At 35.0% G+C, this 18,366-nt stretch overlaps 1 protein-coding gene across 2 annotated transcripts in view; it reads left to right on the forward strand.

The window, feature by feature from the left end:
• The first annotated feature begins 288 nt into the window (after positions 1-288).
• Positions 289-18,366, forward strand: part of POT1 (protection of telomeres 1) — a 99,401-nt gene continuing 81,323 nt past the window's right edge. Inside the window, exons 1-4 of one of the 2 annotated variants that reach the window (XM_010831729.1) lie at positions 289-643; positions 1,397-1,581; positions 3,884-3,956; positions 7,639-7,730. In XM_010831729.1, coding sequence (XP_010830031.1) covers positions 1,459-1,581; positions 3,884-3,956; positions 7,639-7,730 — 288 coding nt within the window. In that variant the 5' untranslated portion in view covers positions 289-643; positions 1,397-1,458. The remainder of the gene's footprint in view (positions 644-1,396; positions 1,582-3,883; positions 3,957-7,638; positions 7,731-18,366) is intronic. The other variant, XM_010831730.1, reaches the window with a different exon arrangement.

Consider the following 18,366-nt stretch of genomic DNA (forward strand, 5'->3'; position numbering starts at 1 on the left):
GACTTAGCAACTAAACACCTCATTAATTACAGCATAAAATCATAGTCCTATAAATCATTGAAGTGGTTAATCAAATCTGAAAAGTAGAATTCCTTCTTGCTAGATTTATTTCACTGTAAAAACTGCGTTAGAGCTCTTGCCTTTAGGGGAAGACAACTGGGAACTAAAATAAGGGCCCTGTCCCCAGGACCTTCCAAATCTACCAAACCCGCCTAGGTCTGCGAAAGGCTCTTCATTGGTTATTGGATTTAGGAAATGCGTAGCACCGCCTCTCCTCCCTCTGCCACCCGCTGGAGAGACTGCTCGAAATTGGCGGGAGCCGCCCTAAGTGGATCCCCGGGAATTCGGGGCGCGGGAGTAGTACAGCCGCCACCCTCCCTGCCACGCGCTGGATCCTCTCTAGGTATTCCGGGAAACTTTCAGCGCATTTTAGGCCTAGACACCATCTCACAGTTCGTCCTCCAAAGGCCCGAGAACCAGCCGCTCGTATGCCCTAGCGGTCGTGTACGCATGCGTGGGACTGGGTTGCTGCCGTGCGTGTGACGTCACGAGCGCGCCCGCCCGAACGCTTCCTAGTTTTTCTTTTAAGAGAGCGGGTCAGTCAATTTCCAAGTAAGTTTGGAGATCTTGACGTGGTTACGAGGTGAGTCGGGACCTGAACCGGTATTATGAAGAGCCTGGTTTAGTTTAGATCAACATTTGGAGGAGTTATTGCAGGGAAAATCTTCATATTTGTCTTTCTCGTGAGCTTACTTGTGTCGAGTATTTTAGCGTTTTGTGAGCAGCTGACTTCAGTTAATCCATGTCTCTGCCCTCAGTCGGTCATCTGGCTTGAAGAAGCTTGGTGCGCACACACTAAAACTAAATATCGATACTAGTGCGTGTCCCAGGCGATAAGTTTGGGGAAAAAAAAGAATCTGAAAATGCGCAAGTTAACAGCAGTTCAGTGGTTTCTTTCGACTGCATAGGGGCTGGAGGGAGGAGGCAACATATATTTTGGAGTCATAAACTTTTGGGGCACAGTTTACTTACACAATGTTACAACTGCCAAAGGGATTTAAAAACAAGCGCAAAACTTTTCAGCCTCCTTTCGCTTCCTCAATAGTTTGTACCTTTTAAAGCACAGTGGTAAAGGCGGTTGTTAGTGCCCTTTTCACAGATCCTAAAGCTGAATTATACACGTAGTTCTTAAAATACAAGACTAATAGAAAATGGTTAAGTTTGAATGCTTTAGGAGGATGTGTGTATTGATCATCTAATAAAATTACAGAATAATTCACCCATCCTTCTTCTCCCCCAACAGTGATGACTAACTAAAAAGGAAAAGCAAATCAAAGACGCTTAAAGCAAATTATTTACTACATTTTGGATAAAATACTGGTTTTTGTGTTTTCAGCAGTAAGTTATCAACTTCCCTAACTGAATTTGCTTTCCATCACACTATGAAGCAGATCTGATATGCCACTTGAATTAATAAAAGAAGTCAATGGAGTGCCTGAAGTTGATCTGCTAAATAAATTACACAAAGTGGATATCAGATCCCTACAGCCTGGTAGTGATTATGACAAGAAATATATCCAGGTAAGAACTGACACAACTCAGAATAGTTACTGTTTGTTTTCTGAAGTTGGATTGTCAAGTGCCTTGGAGTGGTTTTTATTTGAACTTATCCTGATGTGAGCAACTGAACTTCTTGGATGCAGAGGTCAATAGTTTTTCTCAAATTAGGGAAATTATTGAGTAATGTTTCTTGGATTTTTTTTTTCTTGCGTATTATTACTCTTCTTTTTCTGGATGTCACTTACATGTATGGTTGCATGTTGGGTTCTTTGATATTGTCCTTCTGGTCTGTCAGGTACTGTTTGTCTTTCTTCAGTACTGTTTTGTTTTGTGTTTTTGCTGAGGATTTCAGATTGTGGAATTTCTATTGATTTTGTCTTTTAAGTTGCTGAACTTTTTGGGGGGTTATAGCCAATATTTTTTATGCATATTCAGTGAATTTTTAAATTTTAGTTGTTGTGTATTTAATTTTGGGTCAAAGTTAAGAATGATGGGAAGCAGGTAAAGGGCTTACTGACAAAATGTGTCATATAGTAAAAGAGAAATGATGTCACTTTTCAGTTTTACCCTGTAATCAATATTCTTCATGTAGACATTTGTTATCTTTCATTTTTTTTTGTTTTCCATTTTCCTGATATTTTCTGTCATATGAAATAAAGTTCTATGTATTACAACTGGTCTTCTCTACTTCATTGTATTTAAATTCCTAATCAAATGTTGTGGGTTTTTTTGTTTGTTTTTTTGTTTTTCAAGTGTTTTTTATTATTTGCAAACTCACTTCACATTTGGTTGATTAGGATGATGCTTCTTGCATCAGTTCAGTTCAGTCGCTCAGTTGTGTCCTACTCTTTGCAACCCCATGAAGCCAGGCCTCCCTGTCCATCACCAACTCCCGGAGTTCACCCAAACTCATGTCCATCGAGTCAGTGATGCCATCCAGCCATCTCATCCTCTGTCGTCCCCTTCTCCTCCTACCCCCAATCCCTCCCAGCATCAGAGTCTTTTCCAATGAGTCAATTCTTCACATGAGGTGGCCAAAGTATTGGAGTTTCAGCTTTAGCATCATTCCTTCCAAAGAACACCCAGGACTGATTCCTTTAGAATGGGCTGGTTGGATCTCCTTGCTGTCCAAGGGACTCTCAAGAGTCTTCTCCAACACCACAGTTCAAAAGCATCAGTTCTTTGGCGTTCAGCTTTCTTCACAGTCCAACTCTCACATCCATACATGACCACTGGGAAAACTATAGCCTTGATTACAGACATTTGTTGGCAAAATAATGTCTCTGCTTTTGAATATGCTATCTAGGTTGGTCATAACTTTTCTTCCAAGGAGTAAGCATCTTTTAATTTCATGGCTGCAATCACCATCTACAGTGATTTTGGAGCCCCCGAAAATTAAATCTGCCACTGTTTCCAGTGTTTTTCCATCTTCTTGCATACTTGTGTTTATTAATAAAATGATTTGATTAATTTTCTTTCTGATGGATCATTAATATTATTACTGTGCTGTACCTAACTTCATCATTCTTATTTTGGATGTTTGATATAGAAGAATTTAAGTGAAATATTTTTAAAATTCTAGCATTTTTATTGGTGTTATTAAGATAAACCCTTTTAGATATAAATGAAACGTCAGTTTGAATTCTTACATTCCCTTTTCTAACCTGCACATGTCTGCAGGTATCTCAACATTTCTTGAATTTTATTAAATGCATTTTGCTATGAAATTCACTGGTTTTTAGTATATATAGGTCTGTGAGTTTTGACAGATGTATAAAAATGTGTAACTGCAACCATAATCAAGCTGTAGAACAGGCTTTCACTCCCCCCAAATTTTATAGTCAGCTGCTACCTTAATTTCAATCCATGGCGACCACTTTTGACCAGTTTTCTCAGGTTATATAGTATTTTTTGCCTTTCAAGAATGCCATGTAAATTGAATCTTACAGTGTGTAGAGTCACATACGACTGAGTAGAGTCCTCAGTCGGACATGACTGAGCAACTGAACTGAACTGTATGTAGCTTCTTTCTTTTAAAGTATCAATATTATATGTTACACGTATCAGTATGTAGCCTTTTGATTGTGGCTTCTTTTCACTCCTTGCAGTTCTTCAAGTTGTTACATTTATCAATAGTATTACATTTTATTGATTGCTGGAATTCCACCATAGTCTGTTTATAACATTCCCCAGTGTAGCAGTACTTGGATTCTTTCCAGTATTTTGTAATGATGAATAAAGTAGCCTTAAAAACTTATTCTAATTTTAATTATGTTATTACAGTCTCTTGGATTTACATGTAACTACTTTTCTTTCACTTCAGGGAAAACTCTCACTTATCTCTTCTTTAATTTGTGGTGAAAATAGAAGAGCTGTTTTAAAGATTGGACTTCAAGGTAAATGACAAGACCATTTCTGCTTAACTTTTTGCTTATAATCTAGAAATGGGTAACATTATGTATACATACACATGTACCCTGGAGAAGGCAATGGCACCCCACTCCAGTACTCTTGCCTGGAAAATCCTATGGATGGAGGAGCCTGGTAGGCTGCAGTCCATGGGGTCGCTAAGAGTTGGACATGACTGAGCGACTTCATTTTCACTTTTCACTTTCATGCATTGGAGAAGGAAATGGCAACCCACTCCAGTGTTCTTGCCTGGAGAATCTCAGGGACGGGGGAGCCTGGTGGGCTGCCGTCTGTGGGGTCGCACAGAGTCAGACACGACTGAAGTGACTTAGCAGCATTAACAGCACACATATACCCACAAAAATCATTTTTAGTATGAACATCTATGGAGTGAAAATTTATTCTTTTACTCTAGCATCAAATATATGGATTGAAAAGTTATTATTTTCCTCTTTTAATCTTTTTCTTCAAAGTCTGTCCACTCCCCACTCCCCCATTGCTTCTGTTTTCTTCAGATTCCTTTAATGTCCTACCCAGATATTACAATGGCTAACTCATCTCCTTATTTTCTAGTTTCATTAATGTGACCCAAACAGCAAATTGTAAGATAATGCTATTTTCAGCATGTTATTTCTTTCCTAGGTGTTACTTGAGCTAATTCTTCTCCCTAGTAACCCTTAAATAATCTTGGTAAGAGTTTAGAATACTTGGAGACCGAAGTAAATCTATTCTGAAGTCTGAAATTAGTTGAATGAATGAAGAATGGCCTACAGCAGGGAATGGGAAATAAACTTTGAAGTATATTTCCAAAACTATTGGAAACCATATACATAACGGACACTGTTCTAGGTACAGCAATGTAGCTAGCAATATAACAATGACCAAAACAAAGTTCTTGCATTCATGGAGTTTACGTTGTAGGGGAATAAGTAAATTCAGCAAATAATTGTACAAGGTAATAATTGACAGAAATTTGGTTTGAAGAAAAATAGAGCAGGGTGTGGTGGCGTGCCTGATGTATTATCCTTTTATATATTCCTAGGTTTGATTTGTTAAGAATTTTTGCATTTAAATTTATGAAAAATATGGTAGGAGTCTGTCTTTTCCTGTAGTGATTTTGATTGGTTTTGATGTTGGGGTAATGCTATCCTTAGTGAAGAGTTGTTCATGGTCCCTCCTTTCCTATTTTCTGGAAGACTTTACCTGGAATTGTTTGTTTCTTCCTTAAATGTTTATAGAATTCACTGGTGAAACCACTTGTATATGGAGATTTTTTCATTTGAAAGATTTAATTCTAAGTTCAGTCCCTTTAATTGACATAGGGCTATTGAAATTATCTCTTTCTTTCTTGAGCAAGCATTGGTAGATTGTGTTTCTAAAGGAATTTATCCAGGTCATCTTGGTTGTCAGTATGTTAGTGTAAAGTCATTCATGAAATACTTTTTATATGCTTTTATTGTTGGTAGGATCTATAATGATGTTGTATTTCATTGATTTGATAATTCATGACTTCTGTCTCTCTCTCTTACTTTTTTCCTGATCATTTTGGCTGGAGATTTATTGATTTTTAAAATCAGCTTTTGTTTTAATTGATTTTGATTTTTCTGTTTTCCTATTTTCACTAACGTTTCTTTTCTGTTAACCTGCTGTTAACTTCAGTCATTGTATTGTTAGCTTCTAATATTGTATTTTTCAACTCTTTAAGTTCCTGTTTAGTTTTTTTCATGTCTCTCAGTTCTCCTCACCTATTGTCTTCTACTTTTTTGAACATGCAGTTTTAATAACTGTTTCAAAATCTTCTATGTCAATGCTTTTATCACTGTTATTTCTGAGTTATTTTCTATTGATCCCCCCCAGCTCTCCACCCTGTTTCCTCCCTACCCCAGTTCTTATGTATTTTTCCTTTCTACATTGTTGGTACTTTTTTTAACTGAATGCTGGACATTCAGAATTTTATATTATCAAATATTGGATTTATTTGTAATTCTTTAAATATTATTTGTCTTCATTTTGGAATACTGTAAATTCTCTTGGAATCAATTTGATTAACTTTGTTAGGATGGGTCTAGAGCAGCGTTTATGTCGGGACTAATTTGCCCTGATAACCAAGGAAGTGCCCTTCTGACAAGTTTACCACGTGCTTTGTGTATGAGGATTCCACTCTGGAGCCAGAGCAGTTCACAGCACTGTGTGAGTCTCAGAATTATTCTGCCTCTTTCTTTCAAGTGGTTCTAATTCCTTTCTGGGATTCTTTCCTCCTGTGCTTTTGGAGATCAGTACTCAGCCAAAGACCCCAAGGCACTCTTCTCCAGAGCACTTGTCTATGCTGCTGTCTTCCTTTTAGCAACATGTCGCACAAATTCTATCCACTTTGCTGTCCTCAAATCTGAATTCAGTGAGGCTGCTGGGCTTTCTTTAGATTTTACCTCCATTTTCTGTTGCCTAGAATCTCCAGGAAATAAACTAGGGCTCTGGCTTTGCTTTCCTTCCCAAAGAGAATAGTTTCCTGCACTTCCTGTTGTCCAGCGTCTGCAAACTGTTGTTTATATATATAGTTGTTGTTTTTGTTAGTTTTCTTGTTTCTTTAAGGGCAGAACAAATCCAGTTCCCATTACTTTGTCATGGCCAGAAATAGACATCTGACAGGGCATTTACTATACTAAAGAAGTAAGTTATATCTTGATTAGAAGGCATTGTATTTTTATTTTTGAGAACATTAGTGTTTCAATTTATGTATCTACTTATTTTGAGGAATTGGATGACAGAAGTAAGTGAAAGGAGGTTATAGGCAGATGTGTGATAGTTTTTTCATTGCTGGTGATAAAGTAGCAGATTCAAGAGTTACAAGTTACACTGCAAGTTTTGGAAAGATGTTTCATGTACTTCATAGATACATGAAAGTCTGAGATGAGAGCAGTTGGAGTAATTGAATGTTTGAAAGCTGATATTAATGAGACCTCTCTCAGATGTTACAGTAATTGAATCTTAGCATTTGGCCTTGCTTCAGTGATTCTAGGAGGTGACCTCTGGAGAACAAAGATTATGGAGAGTCTTCCCCAAAGCCAAGAATTTCCAAATGAGATTCTTCGTAGCATATCTGTTTCTTCTTTTCCAAATAATTCTTATTGTCAAAATCACAAAAAGCTCAGTTTTTACACACACACTGCTCTTTTACTCTTCAATGTATGGGTGCTACAGAGAACTCACTTGTTTAGGTTAAAACTTAAAGTTCTAATAATTATATATTACCAGAAGTTCAGTAAAAATAAAAGTATTTGGAGAGTGATATTATACAGTATAAAAATTGAATTATTTTTATTTAGTTCTTATTCAGTATCTTCTTCAGTTCTTTTGATGGTAACCATGGGAAAGTAAATTGAAAGTGATCATTATGTGATGTTAATGTGGTATTTACAGAAATTTGTAAAGCATATTATAGTTGAAACTGTTATAATTTTGGTTTTAATGCCTAGTAGCATTCTGTACATTATTTTGGCAGTTCTTAAGGTGATAGAGTAAACTAAAAGTGAATTATAAGCATTTTAATTACTCTTCTTCATAATTTTATTTTGAAGTAACTATAGGTTTTAGAATTTAGTTGTCAGCAATTTTTTTGTGTCTATAAAAGTTCTGTATCTGAAGTGTTTTTCTGTGTGTGTTTCTCTATAGAACAAGATAATTCGAATTCAGAGATCAGCAAGATCAATATATTATTTTTTGGAAGCTTAGCCAAGGACTGTGCTAAAGTTTTCTATGAAGGGGTAAAATATTTTTATATTACTTTATCTCTTTAGAAATAGAATTATTGATCATGCTATATGTATCCTACAAGCCATTTTTTAGAAATTCATTATAGATTTGCAGATGTATGAAAAATTATACTTTTTTAAAAAGCAACATCCTTAAAATTGAACACTCCAAAGAGATTAGTGTAACTTATCATTGACAGAAAAAGCGACAATTTTTCCTCTCACTTAAGTTTAATTTTCAGTATTCAATAGACTGTCTTAAAGATAGGTACATTTTTTCTTACTTAAAAATAATCCTTACTAACTAAAAAATAATATGAGCTAAAGTCTATATGAGTATGTCTATAATATTTTCTATAATTATTATAAAATAAATGCCTGCTAAAATCCCCAACAAGATGATACCAAACCAAACCCAGCAGCATATTAAAAGGAGAGTAAACACCATGACCAAAAGGATTTATCCCAGAAATTATGTTTGGTTCAACATAAGAAAATCATTATACTACATTATATTACATTGTAATAGCATCACTGACTAGATGGATATGAATTTGGGCAAACCCCAGGACATAGTGGAGGACAGAGAAGCCTGAGTGCTGTAGTCCATGGGGTCTCAGAATTGGACAAATTTAGCTACTGAACAACAACAAAATACATCACATTAATAATAGAACAAAGGGGTAAAAAACACAAATAATTATCTTAATTGATGCAGGAAAGGTATTTGAAAAATTCTACATACTTTTGTAGTCAGAACACTCAGAAAAATCGAAGGGAACATTGTAACATAATAAAAGTCAATTATGAAAAACCTATAGCTAATATACTCAACAGTGAAAGACTGAAAGCTTTCCTCATAAGGCAGGAACATGAAAAGGATGCTTGCTTTCACCACTGCTATTCAGCCTTGTACTAGAACTTCTAGCCAGAGTAATCAAATAAGAAGAAAAGAAAAGACATCTAATTTGTAAAAGAAGAAGTAAAATTATCTCTCTTCTCAGAGTAGGAAGTCAAGACATACCTGGAATAACAGGCGAGTTTGGCTTTGGAGTACAAAATGAAGCGGGGCAAAGGCTAACAAGAGTTTGGCCAAGACAATGCACTGGTCATAGCAAACACCCTCTTCCAATACACGAGAGACGACTCTACACGTGGACATCACCAGATGGTTAATACCGAAATCAGATTGAATACATTCTTTGCAGCTGAAGATGGAGAAGCTCTGTATAGTCAGCGAAAACAAGACCAGGAGCTAACTGTGGCTCAGATCATGAACTCCTTATTGCAAAATTCAGACTTAAATTGAAGAAAGTAGGCCATTCAGGTATGACCTAAATCAAATCCCTTATGATTAAACAGTGAAAGTGACAAATAGATTCAAGGGATTAGACCTGATAGAGTGCCTGAAGAAATATGGACAGAAGTTTGTAACATTGTACAGGAGGTGGTGACCAAAACCATTCCTGAGAAAAAGAAATGCAAAAAAGGCAAAATGATTGTCTGAGCAGACCTTACAAATAGCTGAGAAAAGAAGAGAAGTGAAAGGAAAAGGAGAAAAGGAAAGATATACCTATCTGAATGCAGAGTTCCAAAGACTAGCCAGGAGAAATAAGAAAGCCTTCTTAAGTGAACAATGCAAAGAAATAGAGGAAAACAATAGAAACCAGTAGACTAGATCAATTTTCATTCCAATCCCAAAAAGGGGCAATGCCACCAATGTTCAAACTACTGCACAATTGCACTCATTTCACATGCTGTCAAAGTAATGCTCAAAATCCTTCAAGCTACGCTTTAACAGTAAGTACATGAACGAAGAACTTTCCGATGTTCAAGCTGGATTTAGAAAAGGCTGAGGAACCAGAGATCAAATTGCCAACATCCATTGGATCATAGAAAAAGCAAGGATATTCCAGAAAAACATCTGCTTCATTGACTGTGCTAAAGCCTTTGATTGTGTGGATCACAACAAACTGGAAAATTCTTAAAGAGAGGAGAAAACCAGATCACTTCACCTGCCTCCTGAGAAATCTTTATGCAGGTCAATAATCAATAGTTAGAACCAGAAGTGGAACAACAAACTGGTTCCAAATTGGGAAAGGAGTATGTTAAGGCTGTATATTGTCACCCTGTTTAGTTAACTTCTGTTACATCATGTGAAATGCCAGGCTGGATGAAGCACAAGCTGGAATCAAGATTACCATGAGAAATATCAGTAACCTCAGATATGCAGATGACACCACTCTAATGGCAGAAAGTGAAGAGGAACTAAAGAACATTTTGATGGAGGTGAAAGACGAGAGTGAAAAAGCTGGATTAAAAGTAAATATTCAAAAAATGAAGACCATGACATCTGGTCCCATCATTTCATGGCAAATAGAATGGGGAAGCAATGGAAACAGTGACTGACTTTATTTTCTTGGGCTTGAAAATTACTGCAGACACTGACTGCAGCGATGAAATTAAAAAAGATGCTTGCTCCTTGGAGTAAAAGCTATGACAAACCTAGACAGCATATTAAAAAACAGAGACATCACTTTGCTGACAAAGGTCCATATAATCAAAGCTGTGGTTTTTCACTAGTCATGTATGGATGTGAGAGTTGGACCATAAAGAAGGCTGAGCGCTGAAGAATTGATGCTTTAAAACTGTGGTGCTGGAGAAGACTCTTGAGAGTCCTTTGAACAGCAAGGAGATCACACCAATCAATCCTATAGGAAATCAACTCTGAATATTGATTGCAAGGATTGATGCTGAAGCTTCAGTACTTTAGCTACCTGATGTGAAAAGCCAACTAATTGGAAAAGACCCTGATGCTGGGAAAGATTGAGGGCAAGAGAAGAGGGTGATAGAGGATAAGATGGTTGTATGGCATCCTTGACTCAATGAACATGAGCTTGAGCAAACTCAGGGAGAAAATGAAGAATAGGGAAGCCTGGCGTGCTGCAGTCTATGGGGTCACAGAAATGACTGAGCAACTGAACAAGTCTTCTCAGATGACCTGATCCAATATATATAAAATCTTTAAAAATCCAAAAAAAAAAAGCTGAGAGGGCTAATATATATGAATTTAGAAATGTCGTAGGGTACAAGATAGACACACCAAAAACAGTTCTACCATCCAATAGATCTGTTTGCTATGCTGTAAATGTTCTAGATCTGTGTTCTCAATATGGTAGCTACTTATCTTATTTGGCCAATGTGCACTTAAAATATGGCTTGAGGAACTGAACTTTGTATCATTTTAATTAAATAGCCACATATGGTTAGTTTTTACTGTATTGGACAGCACATCTACAGAAATTAACCACTCTGGTGTATAATACAGATTTTTTTTTCTGCATGTGTATTAAAATGATTTAAAATTGTTTTTTAATAAGAATCATATGACATCTTTGATGTTAATTAGTGATCCTCTGGATATTTGCAGAACCGGTTTTGGCAATTAACTAATATTGAAGCATATAGCTATAAAAATTACTGAGTCATAGATGTCTCCAGATAAATTGTTTAGTATTAGAAAGTACTTCTAAAATGATGCTACAGAAATATTAGATATATGGTTGATTTATGGTTGTTACTAACAAGTAAATGATACAGGGAAAAACAATGCAAAACAACAAAGTCAGATGAGATTGTCTGTACTCTGTCTCTTTTTTCATTTACATTCATTTAGGTTCAGTAAACATTTATTAAGGGCTTACATTTTGCTTGACTTTGTGCTAGGCTCTAAAGAAACCAAAATGAATAAGACACAGTGCTTGACCTTATGGTGTCCACTCTCTCTAGTCTATTGGAAATCATTTAATGGTGGTGACTATAATAGAACTGGAGTAGCAACCTCAATAAACTGAGGATGAATCTGCCTGGAGGATTTGGGGAAAAGCATCAAACAGTAGGCACAGAGTTTTTAGTGGAACATTTTATCTGTTAGTCTTTAAAATTTTTATTATGAAAAATTTCAAACATATGTATAAATGGTAAGAATTGAATAATGACTGTCCATATTCTGAACATCTAACTTCAGTAGTAATCAGTATTTAGGCTCTTATTTCATCCATTTCATCTACTCATTTTACTGCCACAGATTATTTTGAGGCAAATAGCAGGAGTTATATAATTTAAACCCTTAAAATTTCAGCATATAAAAGAGAAAGCGTCCTTAAATTATGTATATATGTATATGTATGTATGTGTTTATGTGTATACACAAATGAATATATACACAATATAATTATACTACTGAAATGTTAACATCAGCTTTTATAAATCATGACATCATCAGCGCAGTCATGTATACACACACACACACACACACACACATCTGTGTTTATTTCTCTTTTCCTATGTATTTGTATACATGCATAAGCACAATTTCATCATTATGCCTACAATAATTTATATATATATAATATCAAGTCTGTTCCAGTTTCCCTGATTATCTCCCATATTATTTTTCAATTTATTTTCTTCTACCAGGAAGAGATTTAAGGTAGAGGAATCAGTGAGAGCTTAACAGTAATTCAGAAACTGTAAAGACGAAAACTAATAAGGCACTTGTTGACTTGACATAGAATTGATTAGTTGTATATGTGTTTTGTGTTTGGAGTTTGGAGACTGACGTGAGAAAACATCGCTACTATTTGTGTCAGAGAATGTTTTGCCTATGTTCTCTTCTTGCTAAGTTTCTGTGAAGAAGTGGTAAATCAGTTAATTTTTTTCCTTAATTTTTAATTGGAACAAAAAAAAGAATGTAGTCATTTATTATTTCCTCAGTGAACAGCTGTTATTCAATCAGTGGTGTATCTTAAAATCTTACTTTAAAACTTGAGGAAAGCAAATAGTTGCCATGCAGTTCATGTTATAAATCTCCTAGGATAGTTCATTAGGCTGTTTCTCTCACAGTAGTAACCAGAGTGACTTTTGATGCAATTTAAAAATGTTTGATTGTGATACAGTTTTAACAGTTGGTATACTGTGAAGTTCTGGAGGGAGGTATACTAAAAAAAAAAATGTACTACCTGACAGCCTTATCAGGAAAGTGGACTAGGAAATAAAAGTTTATAAAGCTAGTGTATGACACACACAATCAAATCTGCTTGAGGTTGTTTAGTTAGGGTAAAAATCAGTATCTCTGTATAGCTATTTTAATGAGGCACTTCTATGAGTGGCTCCAGTAAAGGCCTGTTACTGTTATTCCTTATTATTATTCTTGCCCTTAAAGGCATGACTTTATTTCAGCTTTGTTTAAATAATTAATATTTATGATGACAATTCTGAATTACTAAGAATTCAGTGTTTCATAAAGACACCAAATCATGTCTTTTTTTAAGAAAGATATTCTTCAGAAATGATGAGAGGGAAGGAGAGAGGGGAATGAAAGTGAGAATACTTAGTAGGTGTTTAACAGGGAAAGTTTCACTCCCATCACTTACTCCCATTATTAGATAATACCACTGCTATGCCATTTTTTTGGTATCCTTCCAGTGTTATATATATATGTATACTTACATATGTATGTGTATATATATGTATATGTAAACTCATATATGTGCGTTATCAAATGACATCATACTATCCATGTTTTGTAAATTGCTTTATTTCACAACATATCTTGAACATCTTAGAGAAGTGTTTTAAAAAATACATGGTATTGAATATTAGGGATCTATTTGCTTATATTTTAAATACATTTTTATCTTTATCTTTAAAATTCTTATATTTATTCTTGTTTGAAAAGCAATATAAAAAGTTTATAATAAAATAAATTAGCATGTGTGCATTCTATAAAACATGTGTGATATATTAGATATTAGTATTTTTCCTAACTGATATGAAAGGTGTTTTCTGCTATTGAAATATATTTTAAGTAGGTATTCATTAAAATATGATAGAACTACACAACTAATTCGGAGAAGGCAATGGCACTCCCCTCCAGTACTCTTGCCTGGAAAATCCCATGGATGGAGGAGCCTGGAAGGCTGCAGTCCATGGGGTCGCTGAGGGTCAGACATGACTTCACTTTCACTTTTCACTTTCATGCGTTGGAGAAGGAAATGGCAACCCACTCCAGTGTTCTTGCCTGGAGAATCCCAGGGACGGGGCATCCTGGTGGGCTGCCGTCTATGGGGTCGCAGAGAGCTGGACACGACTGAAGTGATTCAGCAGTGGTAGCATACAACTAATTAGTATTTGTCTGGTAACAGGATATTGATAATGGTAAGTCAAAGTTTCTCCTTTTTAAAATATAATGGTGAGAAGACTGAGGTCACAATTTAGTTTAAATTCTTTCTGCATTTAAAATCATGAATGCTCATCATCTAAGAGTTCTAATTAGGCTATTTATTTTAGAGTTTTTAGTGTCTAGGATAAAGATTGTTGCAAATCAAAGGTAAAACTTTTTGCATAAAAGGATGAACTTTATACTACAGTTCTTATACCATTCTTCGTCACTTGTTTTCTTAAGCTTAGCTCTGTGTTTAAGTACAGCAGTCCTAAAACATCTTTGCTAGATTAATGGCACATTTTGCAAGAGTACGAATGCTCTGATTGAAACTCCATTCATCTGAGGCATTTTTTTCAGTTTTAGCTTCCGTTTAAAGAAAGTTTTAACATTAATATGTAGATATAAAATACAACTTTTTCAAAGTACTTAAAATTTTTTTTCAAAGATCTTACCACAAAACTGACAAAATTATAGACGTTTGTTAATATATTTTTTTCCCACCCCTGTAAGATTTAGTTTTGAAAGGGCAGGTAGAGTAGTACCTGGAAATCAGAGATCTGGATTCTTGTCTTGTTCTACTATAATTAGCTGTATGTGACCACAGACTGCTCATTTATCCTCTCTGGCCCTTATTTTCTTATCTGAAAAGTGAAGATATACTTGATTATATGATTTCTAAGGTCCTTTGCAATTCTAAAATGCCAGGTTTCTATGAAGTAAGTTTTGTGGTAGTTGTATAGTTTATGTTAAGATTTAATGGAGGTTTATTTTGTATAATATGTGTGTATGTTTCATGTGTATATTCATATGTTTCAGTGTTCATTGAGTTGTCTGAAGATTTGTTGAATGTTTTTTGTCTTCTGTGCTTGATGTCTGAAAAATCTTAACTGATTAAGACAGTTATGAACCTTGCCATCATGCAGTAATTTTCAGTGGAGAAAAGTGGAATTAAACAACTATTATGTAATTAATTATTTTATCCAGATGTGATGTGTACTGAGAAGATTGAGTAACAGAATAAGAAAAATCTCAGGAAGAATGAGCACAGCGGTACTAGGAGAGTAGATCATCCCTGCATGAGGACCCTGGAATGCTAAGGAATTATGGGAAGGCAGAATTCCATAGTTAGTCACACAAAATATGACTGTTGGACTGTGGTGGGGGTATCAGATCATAAAACGATTTGAGACCACTTAAAGATTTTGGTTTTCATGCTAATATTGCATGTATTACTTCCAATTATGTCCTTGGTGTTACACAATACAATAGATGCTAGTAATACCCATGAAATACATTTCTTATGTTAGAGAAATATTTTCTGTCAGTCACTGTACTATCAGTGATATCAGGTGCCTGACTTTTCCCTGTACCCTTTCACTCTTTAGCAGTGTTCTAAGGTGTAATAACCTAACAATATTTGCAAGTTCCGTATAGTAAAAATTACTTTAGTGCTTGGTAAAGTCAGATAAATTTTTCTTTTTGGATTATCAGTTGCTTCATATTTTCTCTGCCCTTTTCCTGCTCAGTCATGAGAAATTTTAATGTATTATCCATTAAAATTAGCAAATTAATATACTAGTTTTGTGATTTACATTTTTGATATCTATTGATTTGCTTCCTATTGCACCACTGATTGTGTTCATCATTAGGAAATATTAGCATGTAAAAACCATGTTTGTTTATATGCAAGTAAGTTGCCTGATTTTTTTTTTCTTTTTAATTGTTCACTTTTAAAGAACACTTATGTTAAAAAGATGTGTCCTGATTTCATTATCTCAGAGACTAATTTGTGGTAGAAATATTTCTTTTGGCTAAACTAAAAATTGTTTAGTGACAAGAACTCAGTCTAAGGCACTGTAACAAAAGGGAAATGACCCCTTTGTGATTCCTGAGTATTCTGAGTTAGTTCAAAGATGTCATTTCATGTTTTTTCACTTTTATAACATTGATGCAAAGATAGCGATTAAAACCTTATCATTTTTAGTAGCACGGTTATGCTTCTCAGGCTGATTTCCTATTTCTGGTTTCAGTAGACTGAGATAGGCACCCACTCTGATATATCAGAATATTTAGTCTCACTACTAAACTGTGTATTTCCCATTCTTGTTTGAATGGCTTCAGTATGCTCTTCTCAGAAACTTAGAACAATGTATATTAAATCTCATTTTCAACTTAGTCTAGTGAATGTTTATACAAACTAAAACAGCCTATTATATGTTTATCTTTCTTATCCTCTGTGTATTTGAATTAATTTGAGAGCCATTATGATTAATAAATCATTAAATATGAATCCTAGGCCACTTATTTTTCTCTTTGTGAAGTTCAATATTTCTGTTTTTACCAGTACTGATTAATTTATTCAGCACATATTTATTGACCACTGATTATGAACAGCAGCTTCCACCAGTCACTTGTATGAGACACCCATATGGATAAGACATTCTTCGTCCCAAGGATCTGACAGAGTTTTAAGGGCAGTAAAAATATTAAGAAAGTTTATAAATAACACAGAATATAAAAAATATTAAAATGATGTATAGGAGAGTTTAGAAGAAGGAAGAATTATTTTTCCTTCTCCCTTCTTTGGGGTACAATCTAAGATAAACCTCACAGGGAAGAAACATTTACAGCCTAGATTTTCAAAGATAGTTAGGATCAGATATGTGCAGAAGAGAAAAATGCTATTTATTATTAGTGGGGGCTCAGAATATTCCAAAAAGATATGTGGAAAAGCACTAGATATTTAAGAGAATATGATTTATGTAGTATTGAATGGCAGTATCTGGAGATAAAACAGGCAAATTCAGTTAAGATGAGATCACCCAGCCCCTTCAGTGCAATTTATATGTGTAAATTAAACACAAATTCATGTTTATAGGGCTTCCCGGGTGGCTCAGCAGTAAAGAATCTGTCTGCAATTCAGAAGATGTGGGTTTGATCCTGGGAGGATCTCCTGAAAGAGGGAATGGCAACCCACTCCAGTATCTTGCCTGGAGAATCCCATGGACAGAGGAGATTGGTGTGTTACAGTCTATGGGTCGTAAAGAGTCTGACATGACTAAAGCGACTGAACACATGACACACACATTTATAATATAAATATATATATACATATTGGGGAGGGATAAATTGGGAGATTGGGATGGACATATACACATTACTGTATGTAAAATAGATAACTGTAAGGACCTACTGTATAGCACAGCACTACTCAGCACTCTCTAATGTGATATATGGCAAAATAGTCCAAAAAAAGGGGATATATGTATATGTATAACAGATTAACTTTGCTGTACACTTGAAACTAACACATTGTAAATCAACTATACTCCAATGAAAATTAAAAGTAAAATTAAAAAAAAAAGTATAATAAATTAGACATGTTATTTTTCCTTTCTTAGATTATTTTTGGTTATTTCCATTTTGTTGATTATATGCTAGAGGAAAAGTTGTAACTTTTTTGAGTTGTGTTGCTAATGTTAAAATAGAACACACTTGGAAAAAGTTTTATTATGAATACGGAGAAGGCAATGGCACCCCACTCCAGTACTCTTGCCTGGAAAATCCCACGGACGGAGAAGCCTGGTAGGCTGCAGTCCATGAGGTCGCGAAGAGTCGGACACGACTGAGCGACTTCACTTTTACTTTTCACTTTTCATGCATTGGAGAAGGAAATGGCAACCCACTCCTCTGTTCTTGCCTGGAGAATCCCAGGGACAGAGGAGCCTGGTGGGCTGCCGTCTATGGGGTCACACAGAGTCAGACACGAATGAAGTGACTTAGCAGTAGCAGTGTGTCCTGCTTTTAGTAATTTATCTCTTTATTTAAAATTTTTTGCCATTGTAAAAGAAGTATTTGTTATTCTTTAAAAGTTTAGTTTACCCAGAAAAATAGAAAAATGTGCATCTCTACCCCTAACATTTTCATTTAGTATATATCTTTATGTTTAAGACATTTTAAAGTAAAATAGAAAATAACATGAGATAGGTTATTTTTTGCATTTTGAAGAGAATATAGAACTGACAAACCAGTGACTTCCCTACTTCTGTTTATTTTCTTGTGTTAGTTTGATTAAACAACTTTACATCTTTGACTAAAATATTAAGTTTTCATTTAAATCAGAGTATACTGTTCTTAGGTACATTGGAAAAAATTTCATATTTTTTAGTTATAAAAGTAATTTATTCCTGAAGGAACCTTTAGAGCTCCCTAAAACAGGATAATGGGAAATCTTCAGTGGGAAGGAAAATTTTCTCCCATTTAACTATAGCATTAGCAGCACAGACACAATTATGTTTGCAGTCTCACCTGAAGAAAATAAGATGGAGAAATTTGCACAGCTAAAATATCTAGATAGAGCCAGAGATTTTAGAAAGACATTTTATGATCCTTCCTTTGATTCATGGATAGTTTATGGAGGGC

This window comes from Bison bison, unplaced genomic scaffold, assembly GCF_000754665.1.
Source record: "Bison bison bison isolate TAMUID 2011002044 unplaced genomic scaffold, Bison_UMD1.0 scf7180017864530, whole genome shotgun sequence".
Taxonomy (NCBI): domain Eukaryota; kingdom Metazoa; phylum Chordata; class Mammalia; order Artiodactyla; family Bovidae; genus Bison; species Bison bison.